Source organism: Electrophorus electricus, chromosome 3, assembly GCF_013358815.1.
Source record: "Electrophorus electricus isolate fEleEle1 chromosome 3, fEleEle1.pri, whole genome shotgun sequence".
In the NCBI taxonomy this organism is placed as follows: Eukaryota; Metazoa; Chordata; class Actinopteri; order Gymnotiformes; family Gymnotidae; genus Electrophorus; species Electrophorus electricus.
In genome coordinates, this window is record NC_049537.1 from 25,168,072 (window position 1) to 25,190,546 (window position 22,475).

Sequence of the window (22,475 nt, forward strand, 5' to 3'; positions counted from 1 at the left end):
TAAAATAAAAAATTGCATGTGTTACCATTTTTTTTCATGCCATTATCTAATGGTTAGGAGAAAGTGCAAGAATTTGGTAGACTCAGTTTAATAACTTTCATATAACATTTATAAATATTTCTATAAAGCAACCAACCACTATTTGTTACAAATGCATATGAGGTACTAAACATCTCAAGGTCAATCTGAATTTTTTTAAAAAAATTTTAACCAAAGGCAAATTCACATTTAAAACAAAACTGGCATTGTGTATTGAAGACAGTTGATCATTTTCAATTAAAGAAATATGTATGAAATATAAATGTGTGAACTTAGCCAATGTGTTTAGTGTGACACATCCATTGAATGACTTGAAATGAAATTAGGTTTCAGTATCCAAAAAATAGATTGTGACTAAAAAAGGCAAGGAATATTTCTGGACAGAGTTATGAGTGGTGGACAAAGTTTCAGATGCAAGGTATATGATGAATAAAATGTCAACATTCTCTAACACAGCTCTGACATAGATATAATACATTTTTTTTAATTCTCCAGATTTTTTGTTTATTATTTATTTTGGATCAGTTGGAACAGATACAAAAGGTATGACAAAGAACAGAATTGATGTTTGATGTGTAGTGATAAATGTAGTGTAGTCAAAATCTATCAAACTTGTTCTGAGTTCTGCTTTCATGTTTGCCTAGACATGAATCAGATGTGTTCAACAAATGTTATGCAATAACTTCATCATGTCTTCTTCCCTATTATGTATAATTGCTTGTTGTATTGCTTACATTTTTATAATGTACTATTACCTGTTTGTTTATGCATACCAAAAAGCAAAACGGTATCTGTATAGCTGATACAGCTAACAAAAAATACTGGGGGGGCTATTGCTACAAAAGTAACTTAAGGAAGTCTGTCAAGAGCTGGAACAGCTTTACGTTCCCTCAGAGGGGAAAGTATGTGTTCTGTGTGATGTGTTCTAAGTAACTGATAGCGGCCCCCAGTGCCCAGCTGGCTTCTACGTTGTTCACCTTCTTGGTCAACTATGAGAAGAAAAGTGCAAGATACCAACATATATATTAAAGTATGCTATACTGAAAACTCATTATACTTTAAATGTATATTTTAAAAACTTTTCCCTTTCTTTTTCTCCTTATTAGAGTTCAGGTGTTTCAGATACATTTGCTAACATGCATAAAGTCAAGCACAAAATCATGCAATTGCAATAGAATGTATCGTAATAAAGAACTCATCGTAAGAAGACACTGCCATAGGATGCTACCTTTACCATATAAAAACACAAGCATGTGTACTTTAATCTGAAGAACTAATTTTTAATTTAGTGAACTGAAATTGATGTGATTACTCCTACTCCATCTTGGCCTTTAATATACTGTATTTTTTAATCAGCCAAAAGCTGCACCTGGACACAGCTAGAGTGTAGCTGCCAAAGCCATACCTCAAGGGCTGCATTTTCCTGGAAGCCATAGCCATCCTTCAGTAGACAGGTTATGTATGCAAGATCCATACAGAGGAAGGGGAAGTCTGGATTATATAGGGACATTCTGTTGCACACTGTAAACGAACGCATAATTTTTGTCATTGCGTAATATTTTTCAAAGGCCTCAATTGTGTAATTGTGAATTGTGTAATTAGCCAGATTTAGCAATCCCAGACCACATCAACCTGAGCATAAAGAGCGAAAGCTAAGTTCCTTACCCTCTTTGGCTTTTTTCTTGAAATCTAGAACCTGCAGAGTTCCTCCTTGTGCTTCATCTGTAAAAAAGAAAGTTTCAGCAAGTCTCAGTGCCAGTTCTGACTTATGACTCAGACATGAGCAATAAATGGACAAGAAGTGATTAAAAAGGTAGTCCTATGCACACTGCTTGAAGTTACTTTCAAGATGTTTATAACTAGGATAATACAATATATATTCAACTAATTTTATTTTTGATATGATATGATATGTTCCTATACAGCTCTATTATAGTCTAAGTAACTCTCACCAATGAGGTTTGCTTCAACAGCATGATCAAAATAGTAAGAGAAGGCATAGAAGACAGAGCTGTCTTTCAGCTCATATGGCTGCTGGATAATTCCTTTCACAACCTTCAGCATCTCCTGGTAACAGATCTTGTACCCAGTGTTACCTGATAATGGCATGGGAAGTCAAAATGACACTGGTAAAGTGAGAACATTAAATGTGTTAATGATTATATAATGAATCTTGCTTTCTGATTAATGCATCCTACCATCTGAGATTCCATTGACTTTGTATGTGAACCCTCCAAAGCTAAATTCTCCTTTGTATTGTTTAGGCAGGCAGAAGGTTTTAAAAGCTTTCCGTTCCAAACCTGAAACAAGACTACAAGACCTGAAATTTGACCTTAATGACAAAGGCTGAACGCCTAATTCTGATGTATTTATGGGCCGACATATTTAGTTGCAAAGAAATGCAAATGTTGTACCTTCTGAGGTTAGAGCACCCATAGCAGCAAGACGAGCTGCTTTGATTCCATGCCCAAGGGAACTGGAAATAGATGGAAAAATGCCATGTGAAATATGCTACATTTTCTCTTAAATTTTTAGCATGCAAATTTTTGTTTTAAATGTTTTAAAAAAAAAAACAACAAAAAAAAAACAAGACAATATTTATTCCAATTACCTGTGTGTGTAAAGCTCATAAGTTGTGTTAAATACATCAAACCTTGCTATATAATCAGCTGGAACTCTCTCAATTGTTTTCTGCAAAAAATTGAGCATGATGATAAATACACTGTTTTTAAGCAATAACCGACAAATGCCTGACAGACTCTGGATTTAGAAGTCCATGCAAAAAAGACCAATATACACCTACTTTTGACTTGGGAAGGAAGGTGATTTGAGTTGAACCTCCACCTAAATCTAAAATTCCTACAGTCTTTTTTGTCTTGGGGTAAAGATGGCCTACAAGTACATTTTTAAAAGCTATTAATTTAACATTGTATGGTGTTTTTTCAACAGTGACAGCCCAGTCAGTAAAGATAAAAGACAGCAAGAAAAAAGAAATAAAATATAGTGCCAACAGTAATTTAGCATTTTGATACAAACATAGGAGCAAAGATTGAATCATTTTATATTTGTGCAGTATGCGCTTTCAGAATTAATAAAAATGAATGTTTTCTCAATGACATCTCAGTGACAACTAGATTCAGAATCACCTGTCAGAAAGTTTAATGTCACCCAGGCCAAGATCCCTATAAAAAATAAGAAAGATTTATAGTGGTCATTTAGAATTTATGACCTAATTTGCTTTATAAGTCTTAACATGTTTATGCAAGTCAGAACAAGTTTTTAATTTGGCTTCAAAAACCACAACTTATTATTTCACATCACATAATGACGCTATTATTAGTTAGGCCCCTAATGACACAAACCAAACTTGTCAAACTGCAGTCCAAAAAAACAAGAAACAAAACCAACCTACACCACAATTTAGGTAATCCACACTTATCTATGACATGTCCCTTCTGATGCTTATAAGTCTTCATATGGAAACACTCACAGGACCAGTTCGTTTGTTTTCATGTCTTAACTGGATAGTATCTTGGTCTGTTTAAAGCTAACCTTGTTCCAAGTTTGTTTTGCTGACAGCACTCTTATAATCAGCCACCTTCAGCACATATTTAAAGTGCCTAATCTGTATGGGCCAGTAGACATACCTTCATTTGTTCCGCTCAATATGCTTACGCTATCAGCAGGTACATAAAACGGAGATTCATCAAACACATTTTGAACCTAAAGGAAAGAGCATATTGAGCCCTTTGGAGAACAATGCACTCACTACATATACTCAAGGTCAGTATATATAAACTTTTATCGACATTCCTTCAAATACTTTGTATATACTGGAATTAGATGTTACTTCTGGTCCATGGTGCAACACATCATCATAACACCGGTTATAGGTTTCTAACCTCCTCTAGTAGAGCATGAGCTTTGGCTGGTGGCAGCAGTCTCAGTCCTGCTGTTGCCTTCAACACTAATGGGGTTTGTTTCCACACCACACGAGGCACTGTGTTCTTGGCAATCTTTAGCAACTGCCGTACCATGTGCCCAGCCTTGAATTAGACATATACACTTCAGCACACACCTTACTGGTGAGGTTTTGGACACCCCCTGCCAAAATCTCTCTCTCTCTCACACACACACACAGACACACTCTCCCTCCCTCTATATATACACATACATACATACACACACACATATATACATACATATACACACACACACATATATATATATATACACGCACACACACGCGCGCATGCTCTCCCCCTCTATATTATATATACATACATACATATATACATACATACATATATACATATATGTATATATATATATATATATATATATATATATATATATATATATATATATATATATATATACATACATACACACTCTCCCTCTCTCTCTCTGATTATATATGTGTGTGTATGTATATATGTTTATATATATATGTTTATATATATATATATATATATATATATATATATATATATATAAATAAACATATAAACATATATACATACACACACATATATAATCAATGTTATTCACTTCACATGTCAGTGTTTTAATGTTGTGGCTGATCAGTGTATATGGGAGATTTATATTAACAGAAACTAACTCACATATTCAGGCATGTCAGCATAAGCAGATAAACCAGGCTTCACAGAATCAAACATTTCATTGTCCAAAATGGGTAATCCTTCTAGAATGCAAACATAAACAAAGAAAATCACAACAAACCAACAGGAAATCATACAGTATATAACTACACATACTGTCTGTGCACAACTGTCTACAGTGCATGAGATTACATTACAGTGCAATGCAATTACAGTGCATGAGATCATTGAGCCTTATGATCTTTCAGATACTAGCATTAGGAGCCACATTGGAAAAAATAAGCAGTTGGGCATAAACCCTTACCTCGGTCTTTCTGTATGAAGGTGTAGACATGTATACGTGTGCCAGTACTCCCAGCATCAAACATGATTCCATAGAAAATCCGGCTGGCATTGGCAGGGCAGGTAACCGAGGAAGAAATGCTTCCGAAGCTTGCTGCAAAATCCAGGCCACTGTCCACATAACGATGGGCCCCTGAATCCCTTACCAGAATCCATAAAAACAGCATAGGCAGCACAGGACACATCCTCACTGTAGCCATGCAGCACAAGCTATCTAATTACTCCTGTGGATGTTTTTAGAAAACAAAGAGTTGTCAGACACATGGTCTAGCTCTGCTAACAAAATAATACACAAACACAAAGGCACACTGTCAAATATGTCATGCAGTAGGGGGACAGAATTATAACCTCTTAAATATCCATGTAATAAATAAACAATTTAACTTGTTAACATTATGTTTTTACTGCAATTGATTTGATACATTTTGGCTCTCATATTTTAAAATGCTGGCTACTATAAAAACTAACAAGTCAAACACCAGGTCTACAAATCTGAGGAATTCAGACTTTTGTAAAAAGAAAAGCTTTACCTATCTAACTTATTGACCAATTAAAATACTGCAGAGGTGCTTAATATAACAAGGTTATCCATCCCAAAGGTACCTTTAGGAGATTCCCTTAAGTTTACCACACATTTCTATTTATTTAAAGAATGCTCCAAATTTTCACCAACCTACATTTGGACATTATTTTTAGAGATCATACAATAAATAATAGGTAGTGAAAATAAAATGCAATAGTTACACATATCACCAACTGCTAGCAATTTAAAGTGCTGGCATCTATATGGAAACTTCTAATTTGCTAGTATCTTTTAGAACTTTTAATTAGGGGGAAAGCACTTAACATTAACAATTACTTTGCAATCACTTATTACTAAAATACAATATTTTCAGCATGTGCAAATATATATATATTACATACATACTACATATAGGCTACATAGTTACACTGATTACATATAATCAAGGACAAATATACCCATATAAAAGATCATAATTTTGGTACACATAAAACGATTTATTTTAGTTATTTTTGACTTAACATTTAGCAAACGCCAGTGATATTTGTCTCAGGACAGTTGTACTGTATCTTAGAATAGTTTCCATAGAGTGAAAAGTATGTAACTAAGTTATGAAGTGGCTAATTAAGGGTCACTGAATGGTTATTAGTGATGAGTACAGTTTAGTATAAACTAAATACAAAGAAACTTAATATTGCTGTAGCAGCATTTTACCCAAGCAGTACCCAAGCCTGGTATAACGCTTTTTTTTTTTTTAACAACTTATGCCGCCACTTTGCTCAAAAGAAGGAAATGCAACATAATGCAGCGTACATGGGGGCATGTTTGTGCTGTTTGGACGCGTTTTATATTTGCTTATAGTTCGTGGAGTTACTTCTTATGCAAACAAGGTGGGGGTTCATTGAGTACTATTTTCATGAAGAAATAGCTACCTAAACCCAAGATACATAGAATACCATAGTTTTGTGTATTTACCTTTCAGAAAATCAATGACGTGGCAGGTGATAACTATTTTTTTCTATTCTCTTGGCTTTGCCTCTCACGCCTCCTGGGTCTTCTATCATGCTAAAATGAAGAATCAACTAACTAGCTATCTTGTCAATCTGCCAAAATTGTCGGGTAAGTCCTTAATCATCGTGTTTGGTTTGTGAATTACCTTGCTCGCTAGCTAGTTAGCTAGCTATGTATGTACGTATATCATAACACTTAGCAAAGCATGTTAGCTAGTTCGTCCTACTGGTAAGGTTAGCCAAATGCAGAGTGTAGGCTAGCTAGCTAGTACAAGTTAAAGGTTAACTTAATGCTAATGTCTTCCAAGCTTTCTATATAGCTCCAACTATGTACCTACAGTGCAATACAGCTAGGAAAATCCAAATTCCTGTTTACGTTAACGCTCAAGTCCAAGCCATTCCGGTTATAAAATGGAAATAATTGTTTTTCGTTCGGCTAACGCTTAGCCACGGTTACCTTAGTGGATACACTAAAATAAGAAAACGATGAGGGCAAACGAAGCTCGTGCAGTGTACATAGACGTTATACGAGCGTGACCGGCTTTTAATCACGTGGTTATTGCGTTTCGTGAGCCAGCCTCCTTGCACCCATTTGTTCAAGGCACTAACTACAGAAGTTAATTTAATTTTTTATTTACCAGTACAAGTATGCAGACCAGATTTCTACTGCGAATGGTTAGTCCTTTTTTATTAATGTAAACCATTATTTTTTAAACGTTTAAACAAATAAATATTAAAAGCTAGCAGCCGTCGTTGAGTAAATCCAGTAGAATTCTGTAGAATTATGCTCCTGGGGCTACATGAAGTGAAACAAATGGGGAAATGTGTTTCAAAGAACATGACATTAATTCTGAATGCTATTTCAAGACTCTTAGCGTTTTTGCAGAACTAATGGTTTTATTACTGTGGAAGGTTCTGCACATCACTTTTTAACTAGATAGGTTCTACCGATGAGGTAGACTAGCACACATCTGCAGGTTAACAAAAACAGCTGACATTGCCGACCTTTAGGAACAACAAATCACGTGGCTTCAGCTACTAAAAACATTTACAACTACATATGAAGTTTATTGTTTTCGACCAGACATTAATGTTTAGAAGGGGGGGGGGGGGGGGGTGTTTAACTGTCTTCAGTCATGGTTCCAGCAGCAGTGGGATTTTCTCTTAAGGATTCAGAGAATGGTGACATAAACAAAAAATATTCTGTGAATGGCAGCTCGTGAGAGAGGGGGAAAAAAAACTTGTCAGAGGACGATGGTTTGGCGCAGGGCCTCGAGCTGAGCTCCGTTGTACTTTCGCATTTCTATGTTAATATTTATGAGCTGCCTAGCTGCCCGTCATCTTTCATCTTTGGTTTTCACCTTTGTATAATCACATTTTTAGAATCCTGGTAAAAATATACTACTTGTTGGCTTTGAAGTTCAAACTTGGAATATCTCCATGTTTAGTTAATTAGCCTATGGCTAGTTAAATAAATATGTAACACGGTGGATATAATATTGATAATGGGGGTCGCCTACAAAATCAAAATATAGAAAAATACTGATGCAGCCAGTACGATCGGCACATTCGAGCTAAGAAAAAATGCGTGCAATTTTGTGTCTTATGGCTGACCTCCAGAAAACCAGAAGCGAAAATATATGCACACAAATTGCAGAATTTACCCAGCGGTTGATTACAATGGCACATCATTTTAAACTGAAAACGTTATTCAAATCGTGTTGCTCTGAGCAAGAATAACAGAGGTATATTTATTGGATTTGTCTTTTCTCTGCTTTTGAAATAATCCAAATTCTTCACCAAACGGGATGTGCATTTCCTACTGGATTCTCTCACCGCCCAAAGGTTTTGGCCAACCTGAACTACCTGAGGAAAGCACCTTTTGTTGGTTGACATGTTCCTATGGCAACACACATACTGCAAAAAATGGCGTTCCTTAGATGGACTTGCCAGGATGTAGCGAAATGGATAGAATCTCTTGGCTATCCCCAGTACACGGTAAGTTATTTTGTAGCCAATGATTAGACCTCCTGTTGTATTGTTAAATTGGATACGCGGTACAGAATAACTTCTGTCTAAGTTTAGTAGGCTAGCTAACCTAACTAGTTAGCTAGGTTGAATCTCCTAAAATTTAACTAAAGAATGTTCCGTAGGTTAAAACTGTCAATGATGCTGGTTATATCTTACAAACTAGTTGGCCTTTCCTGATTCTTTTGACTTGATTGCATGTTAAAAATAAATAAAAGAACCTATTTCTGTCTTAATATATAGCATTTGCTACTATAGAACACCATTAATAGAAAAGGGCTAGAGCCTTCTCCCTCCAGATATAGTCTGGACAGCTTTTTAATAATGCGTTGTCATCACTGTCCATTTATGCATTGCTAGCATCATGTGGGAAAGAAACTCTTTCATCCCCATCAGCAATATCTGTTCCTTCCACGCCAACTTAAAACACTGAAACATTACTATAGATGGTGACAAAGAAGTGTTATGTTTCTTGTCATCTTGATACAGAATGAGAAACCTCTTTTTAAAATATGACATATTGATTGTTTGCCATATTGTTTATTGTAGTAAAAGAAGTAGAGATATTCAAAATTGGTGATAGTGAAGGAAGGTTTCCAGAGAAACAAGGTTTTGGACAGAGGTTCTTCATCAGCTGTGCAAGCAAAGTGCTTCTGAATTAGTAGGAGGATGAACCAGTTTATATACGAAAAAAAAAAATCTACTTTTTTACTACAATTCCGAATATTCTTGTGTGTGTGTGTGTGTGTGTGTGTGTGTGTGTGTGTGTGTGTGCGCGTGCGTATGTGCATTTGTACGCATGCATGTGTAAATTGCTTACAGGAATGTTTCACTGAGAATTTCATCACAGGCAAGAAGCTGGTTTTTGTAAACTGCAATTATTTACCACGATTAGGAATCACTGACTTTGAATATATGAAGGTATGGATACAAGGCATGAGCTGTGAGCTATTCTACTGTTGATCATATTGATTTACCTTCTCCACATTGTTTTATATGTTGTACAAGTTAGGTATGACATCCAGGGTATGGAAATACAAGAAAACATTATTTAAGGGTTGTGTATGCAAGGCTAAATATAGTGTCGATTAGCTTTTTTCCCTTTTGTTGTCTGCCAGTACTGTTACTTGCATGTGAACATTTGGAAATATAAGATGAGCTTTTCTTCTTTGACTTATTCATGGCATATGAATTGAATACCTACCACATTTGTCATATTTTGATAAACCATAGGTGGACTAGGATTTTTGGAAAGTCTTAAAACAACAGCAGTGACTTATGGTGGTGTTTTGATTCATTTAAACATTTAAATTTGTTTAATGATCACAGAACTGTATAGATAATCATAGCTGTGGTATCTTTAAACTTTAATTTCATTAATTACAACTGCATTTCTCGCATCCTTTGTGCCTCAGTTACAGCTCATCTTGAACCACCATCCCTTAAGAGACATGAAAGACATGTTTTAACTCTTTTCTGTGATAGCACCCACAGGGTAGAATGAACAGCCACTACCTATCAGTACAGTAGATTACCTACCTATTCCCACCTCTTCAAGAAGCACTTGAATAATTCCTAGCCACTTTAATGCACTTGGCTGATCACTTGCTTATTTACATGTATACTTTTAAATATGTTACTTGAATGTGTTTTACTTTTGCGTATTTTGTCTGACAGAATTCTGTCTTAATAGTATCTTTAGACTCTGGCCAATTTCCTAGCACAAGAATTTCTTCCATGGAGACAACAAAGAAGGTTGCTCTGTACAGGAGTGTCTGCTAAATACCGTAAATGTAAATGAGATGCTTGCACCCAGTGTTTCTTCTGTAGGCTGTCTCGGCACATGTCCGAGAGCTGCTGGGCATCTCTGAGCCTCTGTGGAGTCGGAGTATTGCAGACCCTCCATGTGATGATATGGGGATGTTTCTGAAGCTGAAGAGCAGGACTTTGGAAAAGGCAGATTCCTTCACCTATACTCAGTTCATCAACAACCACAAGTAAACAAGTGTGGATGAATAAAAGAATAAAGAGATAAAATAATTTTCTCGTGCTCTCTCTCTCTGTGTGTGTGTGTGTGAGAGATATTTTCAGCAATGCATCATTATTGCAGTACAGCTGTAAATGCTCTTAATCCACTGATGTATAATAAAGTTCTTAAAGGTCAGTGTCTTCATCCTTTTTTCATAAATGTAATGTAGTTTTACATTTATTCTAGTATTTTGTTGCTTTCTATTGTAGAGTTGTATTTCGTGGTTATTTTGTTATAAAACAGTACATTGTGTGCATTAATTAAGTACTCCCTGATGTGATATTTAATTTGTTCTTATTTAGGTTGGTCCAGTCAAGCTTAATGTTGATGCTTAAGTGACTCCATTAATGTTTAGAATTATAGAGGATACAGGAATGATAGGAAACCCTCCAGTAAACCTCTTCAGTAAGATTAGGTTTTACCTGCTGCAGCTGCAAAACAGCAGGAATTAACAAATGCCACAACACCACTTTAGAATGATTAAATGGTGCATCTTTTCCATAGTAAGATCTTTCTTAGCCTAGGTTTGGAATATTTATGCCCACCTGAAGGTTATGTTGTGTGACAATATTGGGGGGCATATCATATGTGACAAACCTATGATGCAGGGATAGAGACACCTGCCCCATCATTCTAGATTGACACTACTGGAGGCCATATTTTGGGCGGGTGATATACTGAAAACATCTGTCTGCTGAGATGCGATCCGAATTCAACACTAGTCGCCCTGTCTCCTAATCCCTGGCGCCACAAAGGCGTTTTCTCTGTTAAACCGGCGCATGCTGGCGTAATGCGGAGAGACAGGGGAGCTGCTGCGAAAACAGGACGAATGTGTCTGAGGATTTTTAAAGGCAAAGAGACATTTTGTAATTAGGATTTCTTAGAGGTCCCTTTTTGTTAGCACATTATCTCTCCTACAGCGATGGGTTTCTTTAAGGATGTGCGTGGATTCCACCGATATTATTTTATTTAATTTTTATTTGGGTCATACTAAAGGAATAATTACCAGTTGGACTGGACAGAAATGCTGTGACTTGCAAGGTAAAAGAAGGTTTTGGCGTGAACAGTGAGCAGTTTCTCGCACGAAGCAAGGCTGATATCTTCCCAAGGTAAATTTTCATTAGGCGTTGCAGGCTAATGGTTTCTTTCTTCCCACAGCTGCTATTGGTAGGGAAAATTGTTTGGTGGAGCAATCGATGAGAATTAGCTAATCAGTAGACTATTTTGGAAGGTGTGTCAGTTTTGAAAAACTGAACAAGAATACCCAAAATATCCCCTTATAAAGATTGTACTCTCGCACAGCTGCAAGGTCACAAAATTCCATTTACCTGATGGAAGCGCAGCTGAAATGTAGCATAACACCGCGGTTTGCATGCCAAATCGTCTCCTACCCTACAAATCGAGTTGTAATTTGAATGCATATATGGCAATAAATAACAGGCTTACAACCTATCCTTAATATTAACTTGCAAGCTTAATATCTTATTTCCTTCTCAAAACAATGTGCCACTCATTACTTCTTCATTATGAGGCATCCACATTTTGTGCACCGATATGGTATTTATTATTATGGTATTTAATACAATCACACACACACACACACACACACACACACACACACACACACACACACACACACACACACACACACATATATATATATATATATATATATATATATATATATATATATATATATATATATAGAGGTAGATTTATGTTTTGGCGACAGGGAATAATCACCTATTAAAGGTATTGTATGGCAGATTGACCTGTTCTAAACCATATTACTTCTCAAACCATCTTCAATGTATGATTTTTAAAATATATGTTTCAAATATTGGCTAGTCTACAAGATTTAAGGAAAAATTCTGATGGCACCGTGAAAAAGAACCTTGTTGGGGAAACCACTGATATGAGGTGCTGTTTAGAGCTCATCTCTTACAAGTGCACAATACTGTGCTGATTACACTTAAGCCCTTCAGTTGCATGGTTCATGTAAGTGGTGATACCCCCTTAAAGAATGCACATTAAATACACTACTAGACTCACCTGACAATGGTCTTTTATTCGGTCATCTGAAGTTGGGCCATGTCAATTTAGGTCACAAGGCGGAACGATCCGTTCTTAATCTTCAGACTGCATCATAACTGAAGGCAATGTATATTACAGGGTCAGCAAAAACAGTAGGACACAGGTTTCATTCTCAGAGGGTGATTAGTGGTGTCTTTTGTGCTGCTAATATGCTGCTAATGAGAAATAAATAAATACTTGATTTTTGTGTCTTGATGTTAGTGTGCAAGTATGCTCCATTAGCACTACATATACACTGCCTCAGTGACTAGGCAATCCATGAAAGTCCCCCTTTAAACATGAAGCTTGGAAACTCCCAATTTTTCCTAACAATTGGCCCCTAAATTGGTTGTGTTTATATGTGCAGTTCCCATTTGATTCGTTCATGTTTGTCTGCTAGCTAGTGGCTGGTTATAGTCAGTGAATACAAATAAATTCTTACATTAAGAGTTGTCTGGCGGTCCATTGCTCTTTAGCCCAAACTATGTTGCAAAGACATCTGTAGAAAAAAGTATTTTTTACAGTGAGAAAACCAAAAGTATTTGAGTGCTGCAGTCTAAAACCTGATCCCAGATGGCCCTGATACACAACACTGTGATGCAGGGCACAGCCTGTCTAAAAGGAGAGCTCTGTAGAAGATATAATAGCCCTGAAGCTGCGAGAAATTTTCTGTTGTCGGTCTTAGGTGTATAATATTTTATCAGCAATCTGACAGGATTTCCTGAAAAGCCATTACAGTACAGTATGCAAACACTGATGCATATTTGGCAAACGGGCTGTCCTCTCTGTACTTTCTGTATTAAGGTATTTAACATCTTTTTTAAACCACACTCATAATCAATTCAATATCAATATTGAATCAATATTTCCAAAAATTAAAAAATCCCAACAAATATCTTACTACTGCATTGATGTTTAATTAAATCTTGAATGAGAAAAAAGGGATTCTGAACAAACCAATGCAATGTTTCTGTTTGTGTGTGCATGTGTGTGTCAGTGGGGGAGGGTGGGTACGGTGTTGTTGGGAAGCAGGGCTCACTTCAGTTCCGTGAACATGGAGAGGTAATTTTGGCTAAAGCAGTCAGCTAGTTGATACACAGAACCAGCAGCAGTTCAATAAAGTGGCACAATCTGAAGCACATCAGCATGCTAATAGAATGTCATTATCAGGCCATTAAGCAGTTACATGACAGGTCAGTTTCTTGTTTTATTGGGAAAAGGCATTTTCACAATCACATTGTTTCTAAATTTAACAAGCTAATTTAAGCAATGGTTAAAAGGGAGCCAGATGGCACAGTTGTATAGGAAGCTTTACGTTTTAGGTTTGGTTTTAGTCTTTAAGTAAAAAGCTTGTTTTACTTTAATAATCTCCTACATTTTGTGAATGTGATGTTACAGGTGTAATAATCACGATTAGATAAAAATCACAGGTTATCTCAAAAAAGTTCCATTTCATGACTTATTTTTACACGTTGGTGTTACTCCATGTCTCTCATGAAAGTAATCATGATGTTTGGTAGTCAATATTTCACAATCTTCACATCAAGCAACTTTTGTAACTCTAATAAGTTACAATAAGTAAGACATAGTGACATAAGTGACATAGTAAGATATTCAGATTTAAAAGATGAACCTCTGATGAACCTCAAACAGTGAAAATCAATCTACTAAGAATGTAATGCATTCTGTGTGTTTGCACACAGCATTCAGAAGCTAGAAGATTCTTCACTACAAAAAAAAAAAAGATCAAGATGGAATTAAATTGCAGGCAGCTTCCTTTATAATATATGCTTTTCTGTATCAGAAATAAACATATATGGTCTCATGTACATACGTTCTCCATTCTTATGCATATACTAAGCCCACCATGCTAAATCTTAGGTTGTATTAAATGTTACATCCTTCTCAAGGTTATATGCCTGTCAGGAATCATTGAATTTATCCCTCGACCTACAAGCTATTGTATAGTCAGTAACTTAAGCAGCAGTAAAGCATTATGGAAAATCAATATTAGCTGTACGGCATCTCCCTACTGACATGACATCTGTGCTGATCCCTTCCTTTTGTGTCCACATGATCTTTGGAGATATCAGCCTAATTTCGATGAGTAACTGGATGGGCAGACAAGTCTTTCATCTCTTTATGCACAAAGATGAAAAGCAAAGCATTACCATATCAAAACCCTGCACCAGTGCAGAAGAGACTTCAGTACAACTGCCCCCAGACACCTTTTTGCATGTGTTTTAATTCTGATTTCTTGAGACTTTATGGTATATGACAAAAGAAGGTTACAGTATTTGAATGGTATGGAACATTATGCAAGTCGTTGCAAAGATTGGCATGCACTATACTAGAGCTGTACTTCTATCAGAAAACATGACCTTTCGAAAGTTGTTTTTATTGCCCCTTCATACACTGTTTATTTTGATAAGCATGACATCCACACTGAAAAAATTCTGGTCCTTCTCTCTTCACAGGTGTGTTATCCAACAATAAACCCAAATGGAGACTCTATTTGTGTATTTGATGGTCATTATCATGGCAGTGAAAGCCCAGAAGATGCAAATATGTCCCAAACGTTGCATCTGTCAGGTGCTGTCTCCCAACCTAGCCACCTTATGTGATAAAAAGGGGCTGCTTTTTGTTCCCCCAAACATTGACAGACACACTGTTGAACTGCGGCTGGGTGACAATTTCATCACAAGCATCAAACGAAAAGACTTTGGCAACATGACCAAACTTGTAGACCTGACTCTCTCTAGGAACACAATAGGCTCTATCGCACCTCATGCTTTCAATGATTTGGAGAACCTGCGTGCCCTGCACCTGGACAGCAATCGTCTTACACGCATCACAAACGATACCTTTAGCGGCATGTCCAAACTCCACCATCTCATTCTAAACAACAACCAGCTCACTCACATCCACATTGGGGCCTTTAATGACCTCCTGGCTCTTGAAGAGCTTGACCTCTCTTACAACAACCTAGAGAGTGCCCCTTGGGTGGCCATCCAGCATATGACTAGCCTACACACCTTAAGCTTGGACCACAACATGATTGACTACATACCGGAAGGGACGTTTTCAGGACTCTCTAAGCTCAAACGGCTTGATGTCACCTCCAACAAGCTCCAGAAGCTTCCTCCTGATCCAGTCTTCCAGCGGGCAGGGGTTTTGGCCACCTCTGGTGTTCTGGGTCCATCTTCTTTTGCTCTGAGCTTTGGGGGGAACCCGCTACGCTGTAACTGTGAGTTGCTATGGCTGAGGAGGTTGCGACGAGAGGATGACCTGGAGACATGCGCAGCCCCACAGCACCTCTCCGGACGCTACTTCTGGACTGTTTCTGAGGAGGAATTCCTCTGTGAGCCTCCCCTCATCACTCGCCACTCACAGGAGACACAAGCACTAGAGGGCCAGCACGTTACGCTGCGCTGCAAAGCACGGGGTGACCCAGATCCCATTATTCACTGGATTGCCCCTGATGGCAGGCTTGTGTCTAACTCGTCCCGAACAGTGGTCCACAGTGATGGTACGCTAGACATCCTCATCAGCACAGTGAAGGACTCTGGCTCTTTCAACTGTGTTGCCTCCAACCCATCTGGAGAGGCTCAGCAAACTGTGGTGTTGCTTATCACCAAACTGCCACATTTTACCAACGACACAAGTCTAATACAGGAGCCTGACCCTGGCTCCTCAGACATAGCTACATCAACCAGGATGGGTGGAGATGGTGACACTCCTATAACCAACACCAAAACTGGACAGGAGAAGCGGGTATTGATCTCTGAAATCACATCCTCTTCAGCCCTAGTGAAATTCAACTTGCAACGGAATATTCCAGGAATTCGGATGTTCCAAATCCAGTACAATGGCACTTATGATGACTCTCTAGTTTATAGGTAAGATTGCACGTATAAATTGTTTTATATGCTGTCATATGCCTGTTTGGAAGTAACGTTAGTATTGGTCGCAGAAAAAACCCCAATTAAGCTTAATTTACATCCTCCATTCTAAACTGGAAGCATTTTTGGAATGATGTACAGTGTGTGGGATATGTACAACAAAGTGACAGATACAAAACTCCTACTTGATTAAAACATAATATAGAATCACAGACAAAGACACTTGAAACAGACCCAAACCCAGAAACAGCCCTTTTATTTGGCAGATAACAGAATAACAATTCACCTTCAGTGTTCAGAGAGTCCTCACTAGGCCCTTAAGCATCTTAATTGGCTGAACAGACTATAAGACTAGGGTGGAAGATGGATTATGGACTAACTCAGCAGCAAAACCTTATACATTCAGCAGAGGTTAAACAGCTCACAAAAAGAGACTTGACTACATGAGAGCTTTGAGATTCATGAGCACCAGTGGGGAACTGTTGGGCTGTGGGCCAGTGGCATTTGATTTAGTGTAATGAAGCACAGCAGGAAACGAGATGCATGTACTGGGTTAGGTTTATTTAACAAAGAGATTACAAACAATTCAGACTATTACAGATTCAGCAAACTCCAAGGGATGATAACTGCTGACATTGATACTCAGCCATGTAGGTGCAGCAGGATAGGCTATTTTCAATTAAACAAAATAAACAAGCCAATATCGGTATATGGGAAGGTAAACAGGGAATACAAGGAAATATCATCTCAGAATCTGACTTCACAGCTAGGGCAAGCACAGGAGTACAGATACCAGTCCTAATGTGTTCCTAAAAATGAGCAGGTGCAGGTAGGGAGGAGGGTCCAAGTGTAGATGGGTGTCAGAGCCCGGAGGCAATGCAGAAGTTACGGAAAAAAGTGTGATGATTAGTAGCCATGTTTTTTGCTTACTACAACTTTTAATTCAGAAAGTCTGTGAGATAGACAGTATTATTTACAGAGTGAGTGTAAGCTGTTAACCCCATGGTCAAACATGTTTCCTTGCAGAATGATTCCCCCAGCAAGCAAAAACATCCTGGTCAACAACTTGGCCGCCGGGACATTATATGACCTCTGTGTGCTAGCCATTTATGATGATGCCATGACTACCCTCACGGCTACGCGTGTGGTGGGGTGTGTTCATTTTGCCACAGAACCGCAGTACCTCCGCTGTCACTTCATGCAGTCCCAGTTCCTTGGAGGCACCATTGTTGTCATCATTGGGGGAATCATCGTGGCCTCAGTTCTGTCTTTCATCATCTTCCTCATTGTGCGCTACCGATTGTGCAACCAGGAGGGGGTGGATAAGGGCATAGAACTGGGGGACATTCACTCCCAGTCCAGGAGTGAGCAACTGCAGGGCTGTGGCATCATCAAGTCCATGTCCAAGCAGGTCCTGGGCACAGAGAGGGATTCGTGTCGGAAGGTGTCCCCCCAGCTGGAGGCTGTGCCCTCCCCAGCACCTGGGCTTGTGCCTGTGCCTCGGCCAGCCAAGCCCGCCCTGCCTGACTGCACCGTAACTACCTCAGCTACCAGTCACAGCTGGCATCCTGCCTCGCCTGGATCACGTCGCCCACCCCACGCTGCCTCACTCAAGCCCGCCAGCACGCTCAAGCCTGACATGCAGGCCAGCATGGAACTCGACAATGCCAACAAGAACAACTCGACCAAGGCACATACCACATCCACCCAAGTTCGCGCCTACTCCACCCTGGTGACCCCAGTTTCCAGGCAAGCTCAACTTGAATCCTTGCACAACTACATGACAGTTCCAGTGGGGTGCATGAGAGTGAGCCGTAGGCATTCTCTGAATGTAGACTCCTGCAAGCAGACCATCTACGCAAGTTACCAGCAGCAGACTGGCAGCCTGCGCTCCAAACGCAGTTTATCCATGAGTGGTGGGGATCTGCCCCAGCTGGACACTTCAGGCAGACTCCATGGGAAAGACTCACTGTCTCGGTCCGAGTGGGTTCTAGAAAGCACATTATAAGGACTCTTTTTTTAAAACTTATTGCATTGTTTTTGGTGAACTTACAGATCATATTTTGATCTTATGTCTTATGTCAGACTGCAAACTCAGACCTTTTAAATTTTTCAGTTTCTTGGACATGACACATTGTGTGGGCAATGTTTTATAAAGCACAAATGAATTACCATTTTCTGCGTATACTAAAATAATCCCATTGACATGTATATTACTTTGTTATATGGAATATTAAATAGAGTACATCGTGTAGAAACATGTTACATTGTGTAAAATAAAATGTGAAAAGCCCTTTTGTTTTCATCTGATATTTAAATGATTATGCATACCAGTGCAATTAAGTTTAGATAGGATTTTGTAATGAAATCAAGATTCCATGTATATTATATATTTACTATAAACACTTATTTGCTAAGACTTTATAGACTAATAATTTAATCACTACTGTTTGGTGATCAGGCATGCTTACACCTTGTTCAGGAAATGTTACAAAATAACATCACAAGACTATTACAATGGCTATTTACATAAATCATTATTGCAATTATATTTTTGAGCAAGAAATTAGTTTTTGAGAAATATTTGTGTTATACTTCTATGCATTTTCACTTTCAAATGTCATTCAGCAAAGCTTACTCAGTATGAGCAGTCCATATTTACACTGCTGCCATTCTGTTCAGGGGTATGAGATATTTAACTGTGTCTATCATATGACATTTTTTGCTAGGACCTGAGGTTACAGACTACATGACACTTGAAGGTGTATCAGAGTGTATTAACAAAGAAGCAAGCAAAAGCTGCTCTCAGAGTCCATGACTTTAATTCAGATTTTATCTCCAGTATAGAGAGATATGCTCTGTCTTGCTTGGTGGAGGTAATGTGTTTCATCAAGTAGAATGTCAGCAGTGAAGGTTGTGCTGTAATTATTTTTAGAAGTGTTAATCCTTTTCTCCCTTGGAGGCACCAAGTAGGAGAGGGGATCTCTCACAAGTCTTGGCTCTCTGGGTTCCTCTGTTTGTTCAAAGCAGTGGCAAGAAGGCAATGAAAGGGGCCATTTTAGTCCCAGGAGACTCCACTCCCCTCCCTGTAGCCCTCTTACTTACACAAGCAGCTGCCCTAAAATTTCACAGCAGAAAGGAAGCCTGCATCCACAATTGCAAACATTACAAGAAAGCGCAGTCAGTGGATTCTCCCTAAGACATGGTTTTAAAATATCAATGACTTGGCTAGCATTAAAAACAAGGCAAAGCAAATTTATTTATATAGCACTTTTCATACACATGGCAATTAAAAGTGATTAAAGAAGATTTGTGTTTAGCTACACCAGAAGTTGCAGGTTACATTTTAAGAGGCCAAGTATGGTTAGACAAATGCAACCATCTAATGTGCTGTTGAACAAATTATTATATTAAAATTATGTGTTAAAAACTTTCATGGAAAGTGATTAGAGATTAGTTCATTCATGAACATCAGGAGGACAGGGTTATTGCTCCTCATGCTCATTATCAATATTAACATGCTGCACACCTATGTGACAGTCCCAAGTGGGCCCCCCGAAGGTCACATAAATAAATGATGAGTATCTGTGGCAAGAGCATCTCTTGAAATCTGACGAGGAACTTCTTAGCTCTTAGACTACATTTCTGTCTACTGTAGAATACATTTATTTCCACAGATCTGGCAATGTTTGCAAAGGGTCAGTAATTACCCTGCCACATGGCATAGTGTTATTTCAGCACTGATCTACCAAGGCTATGATAATGGGAGTTTAATTTTAACTCTACTCATACAGGAGACGAGTCAACCACTTCAGGTATTCATGACTTCAAGCTTTTCAATCATCATTTTTTGTTTTTACCAAAATAGAAAAAAAATATCTTGTTACAATTGTAGGCTATATTCACCTGTTAAAAACAAGCCAGGTTTTATGAATCATCAGTTAATAACATTCCACATGGTTTCAACTGTCTGTAATTTAATACTGCAAAATAAATCTTTGAGTAGAGTTTCTGCAGTCAGCTCCCTCACATTTATCCCTGTATTAGCATCATATATCTATATGAATCATGCATATGACCCTTTTACCAAAAATGCATTTTTTTCTGTGAATGGCATAGGATATGTTCAAACTAAATGTGTACATTATTTTATGGTTTGTCTGAAGTTTGTCACTTCTCTTTTGTCACATCAATAGCACAGACTTGGTCGTTGTAACATTATTCATTACCCAATTAAATATCTACAATGAAGAAAGAGAAAATGACTGATGCTATACAAAATAACTGGACTTGCATACCTGTGGAGACATTATAAAATAATAGATGCAGGAGCAATTTCAAGCATTTGCATTATTAATGAGGGAAAATGTGCTCCGAATGAACATCCTTGTTAATATTGAATGTGATTACTCCTTCTGGGAAAGTGCTGTCCAAAACTTAAGACTAGGCCAACAAGGTCTGTTACAGAACTCAGCTGAAACGGTCCCGATCCAATATAGTATATTTGTAAAAACATTCATCCTTAAAACAGCACTGAAACAACCTGATAGACTGCTCCTAGCTCAGTTCATTTCTTTTGTCTGGTCTGTACTATATACTGTTTCTGTAATTGTGTATAATTACAATATGATTATTCAAGATAATTGCAGATTTTTAAAAGGTTTTTAACTTGTGAAGTCAAATTTATTTATATAGCGCTTTTTACAACAGTTGTTGTCACAAAGCAGCTTTACAAATGTCTGAGTCCAACTGAAGTGCACACCAGCAATTTTACATATTACATATAATAATTAATTTTGTGGTTTAGGCAGTCTACACTGGCACTGAGTTGTTTTTAAATGTAAAATATACCTTTGGAATTCATGATGCTTAGCATACATTTGCTGATAACCCAATAATAGTAGGCTTTTGACACATAATACATTTCTTGATAATTTGTTATTAGAATAAAACCAATGGAACACAATCAAGTAAATGTTTCCCTCATGCATCTATTATCAGTGTTCAAGAGCTAAAGGACAAGCGATCATCCACTTATCAATGCATTAATCAATTCTGGCTGCACACAGTTTTTTCTTCCTCTCCACCTCCATGGAATTCAAGGGTATCTACACACAGCCCTTCCTGACTCAGTTTCCTTGGCAACATATTTCTGCATGAATATATGTGAAATGCAGGCTTTCCACCCTGCAATGACACACAGGATTAATCTATGTCAGAAGTATTTTAAAATCACATCTCAGACACATTTAGCTTTACACAATGTGCACACATTCATACACACAAACCACATCTAGACAACACCCTCTATATAAAATATTTACATCAGATTAAATAATAATACATTATGAAGGGAACAAATAACTTATGTAAGATTGCTCCACCGATATCTACTTTTACAGACTGAGGTGGCACATTCACAAAAACAAGGTGAAGGAGGAGGGTGGTTTGACATGGGGGTGAAAGGCTTATAGTAACCAGGCAGTAGACATCTGTGTTTGAGGTGGTTACAGCTGGATGCTTGACTGGCATCACAGGCATGACAAGTAGCACGTTTGTTCACTGCTACCAGTGACAATTGAAATAACCAATTGCCTTGCAAAATGATCCAAATCCAAACAAACACAAGAAGCTATGCAGAGTCCTCTAGGTGCTAAGGTGACACACTACAATAACACAGTAATGCACAGGTGACACAGAAAGACTCCTGCAGCCTCACACATGAACGCACACATGTGAACCACAAACCAGGCATACCCTGCTGTCTGCTCCTTAAGAGACAACAGGAAATGTGTGCTGCATCTGTTTCCCAATAGGAGGCTCATTTACTGCCTGAATTCCAAATTCATACTTACACAGTATTTAGCCAGTCATTTGACAGGCCTTAAAACATCTGTGCATCTTTGC

At 38.0% G+C, this 22,475-nt stretch overlaps 3 protein-coding genes across 6 annotated transcripts; 2 read left to right on the forward strand and 1 right to left on the reverse strand.

The window, feature by feature from the left end:
• entpd5b (ectonucleoside triphosphate diphosphohydrolase 5b) lies at positions 1-7,046 on the reverse strand. Of its 4 annotated transcripts, none has more exons than XM_027031176.2 (14): positions 6,875-7,046; positions 4,966-5,227; positions 4,665-4,744; positions 3,942-4,085; positions 3,687-3,762; positions 3,186-3,221; positions 2,843-2,931; positions 2,651-2,730; positions 2,454-2,515; positions 2,238-2,339; positions 1,992-2,135; positions 1,705-1,761; positions 1,445-1,560; positions 1-1,028 (listed from the first exon to the last, which is right to left on the reverse strand). In XM_027031176.2, exons 2-14 carry the CDS (start codon positions 5,201-5,203, stop codon positions 930-932), a joined length of 1,323 nt encoding a protein of 440 aa, XP_026886977.2. In that variant the 5' UTR covers positions 5,204-5,227; positions 6,875-7,046; the 3' UTR covers positions 1-929. The 4 variants fall into 4 exon arrangements, with proteins under 4 accessions (XP_026886977.2, XP_026886899.2, XP_026887122.1 ...); XM_027031098.2 differs by lacking the exon at positions 6,875-7,046 and adding an exon at positions 6,502-6,643 and having other exon boundaries at positions 2-1,028; XM_027031321.2 differs by lacking the exon at positions 6,875-7,046 and adding an exon at positions 6,502-6,643 and having other exon boundaries at positions 3-1,028; positions 4,966-5,114.
• LOC113591780 (sterile alpha motif domain-containing protein 15) lies at positions 6,301-10,728 on the forward strand. Its single transcript, XM_027032463.2, has 5 exons — positions 6,301-6,416; positions 6,603-6,645; positions 8,382-8,534; positions 9,387-9,485; positions 10,395-10,728. Exons 3-5 carry the CDS (start codon positions 8,439-8,441, stop codon positions 10,563-10,565), a joined length of 366 nt encoding a protein of 121 aa, XP_026888264.2. The 5' UTR covers positions 6,301-6,416; positions 6,603-6,645; positions 8,382-8,438; the 3' UTR covers positions 10,566-10,728.
• Positions 10,729-11,312: 584 nt separating this feature from the next.
• lrfn5b (leucine rich repeat and fibronectin type III domain containing 5b) lies at positions 11,313-20,859 on the forward strand. Its single transcript, XM_027029613.2, has 3 exons — positions 11,313-11,702; positions 15,144-16,565; positions 17,595-20,859. The coding sequence occupies exons 2-3, from the start codon at positions 15,169-15,171 to the stop codon at positions 18,574-18,576; spliced, it is 2,379 nt and encodes a 792-aa protein (XP_026885414.2). The 5' UTR covers positions 11,313-11,702; positions 15,144-15,168; the 3' UTR covers positions 18,577-20,859.
• The last annotated feature ends 1,616 nt before the right edge of the window (positions 20,860-22,475 follow it).

Bases quoted from the DNA above. Each gene is read 5' to 3' on its own strand.
- entpd5b (XM_027031176.2), bottom strand. From the start codon at position 5,203: ATGGCTACAGTGAGGATGTGTCCTGTGCTGCCTATGCTGTTTTTATGG. The intron at 2,932-3,185 runs GTGATTCTGAAT...ATGTACTTGTAG, and splicing joins GACATTAAACTTTCTGACAG to GCCATCTTTACCCCAAGACA. The intron at 2,340-2,453 runs GTACAACATTTG...GTCTTGTTTCAG, and splicing joins GGGTGCTCTAACCTCAGAAG to GTTTGGAACGGAAAGCTTTT.
- LOC113591780 (XM_027032463.2), top strand. From the start codon at position 8,439: ATGGCAACACACATACTGCAAAAAATGGCGTTCCTTAGATGGACTTGC. The intron at 8,535-9,386 runs GTAAGTTATTTT...AATTGCTTACAG, and splicing joins TTGGCTATCCCCAGTACACG to GAATGTTTCACTGAGAATTT. The intron at 9,486-10,394 runs GTATGGATACAA...TTTCTTCTGTAG, and splicing joins CTGACTTTGAATATATGAAG to GCTGTCTCGGCACATGTCCG.
- lrfn5b (XM_027029613.2), top strand. From the start codon at position 15,169: ATGGAGACTCTATTTGTGTATTTGATGGTCATTATCATGGCAGTGAAA. The intron at 16,566-17,594 runs GTAAGATTGCAC...GTTTCCTTGCAG, and splicing joins GATGACTCTCTAGTTTATAG to AATGATTCCCCCAGCAAGCA.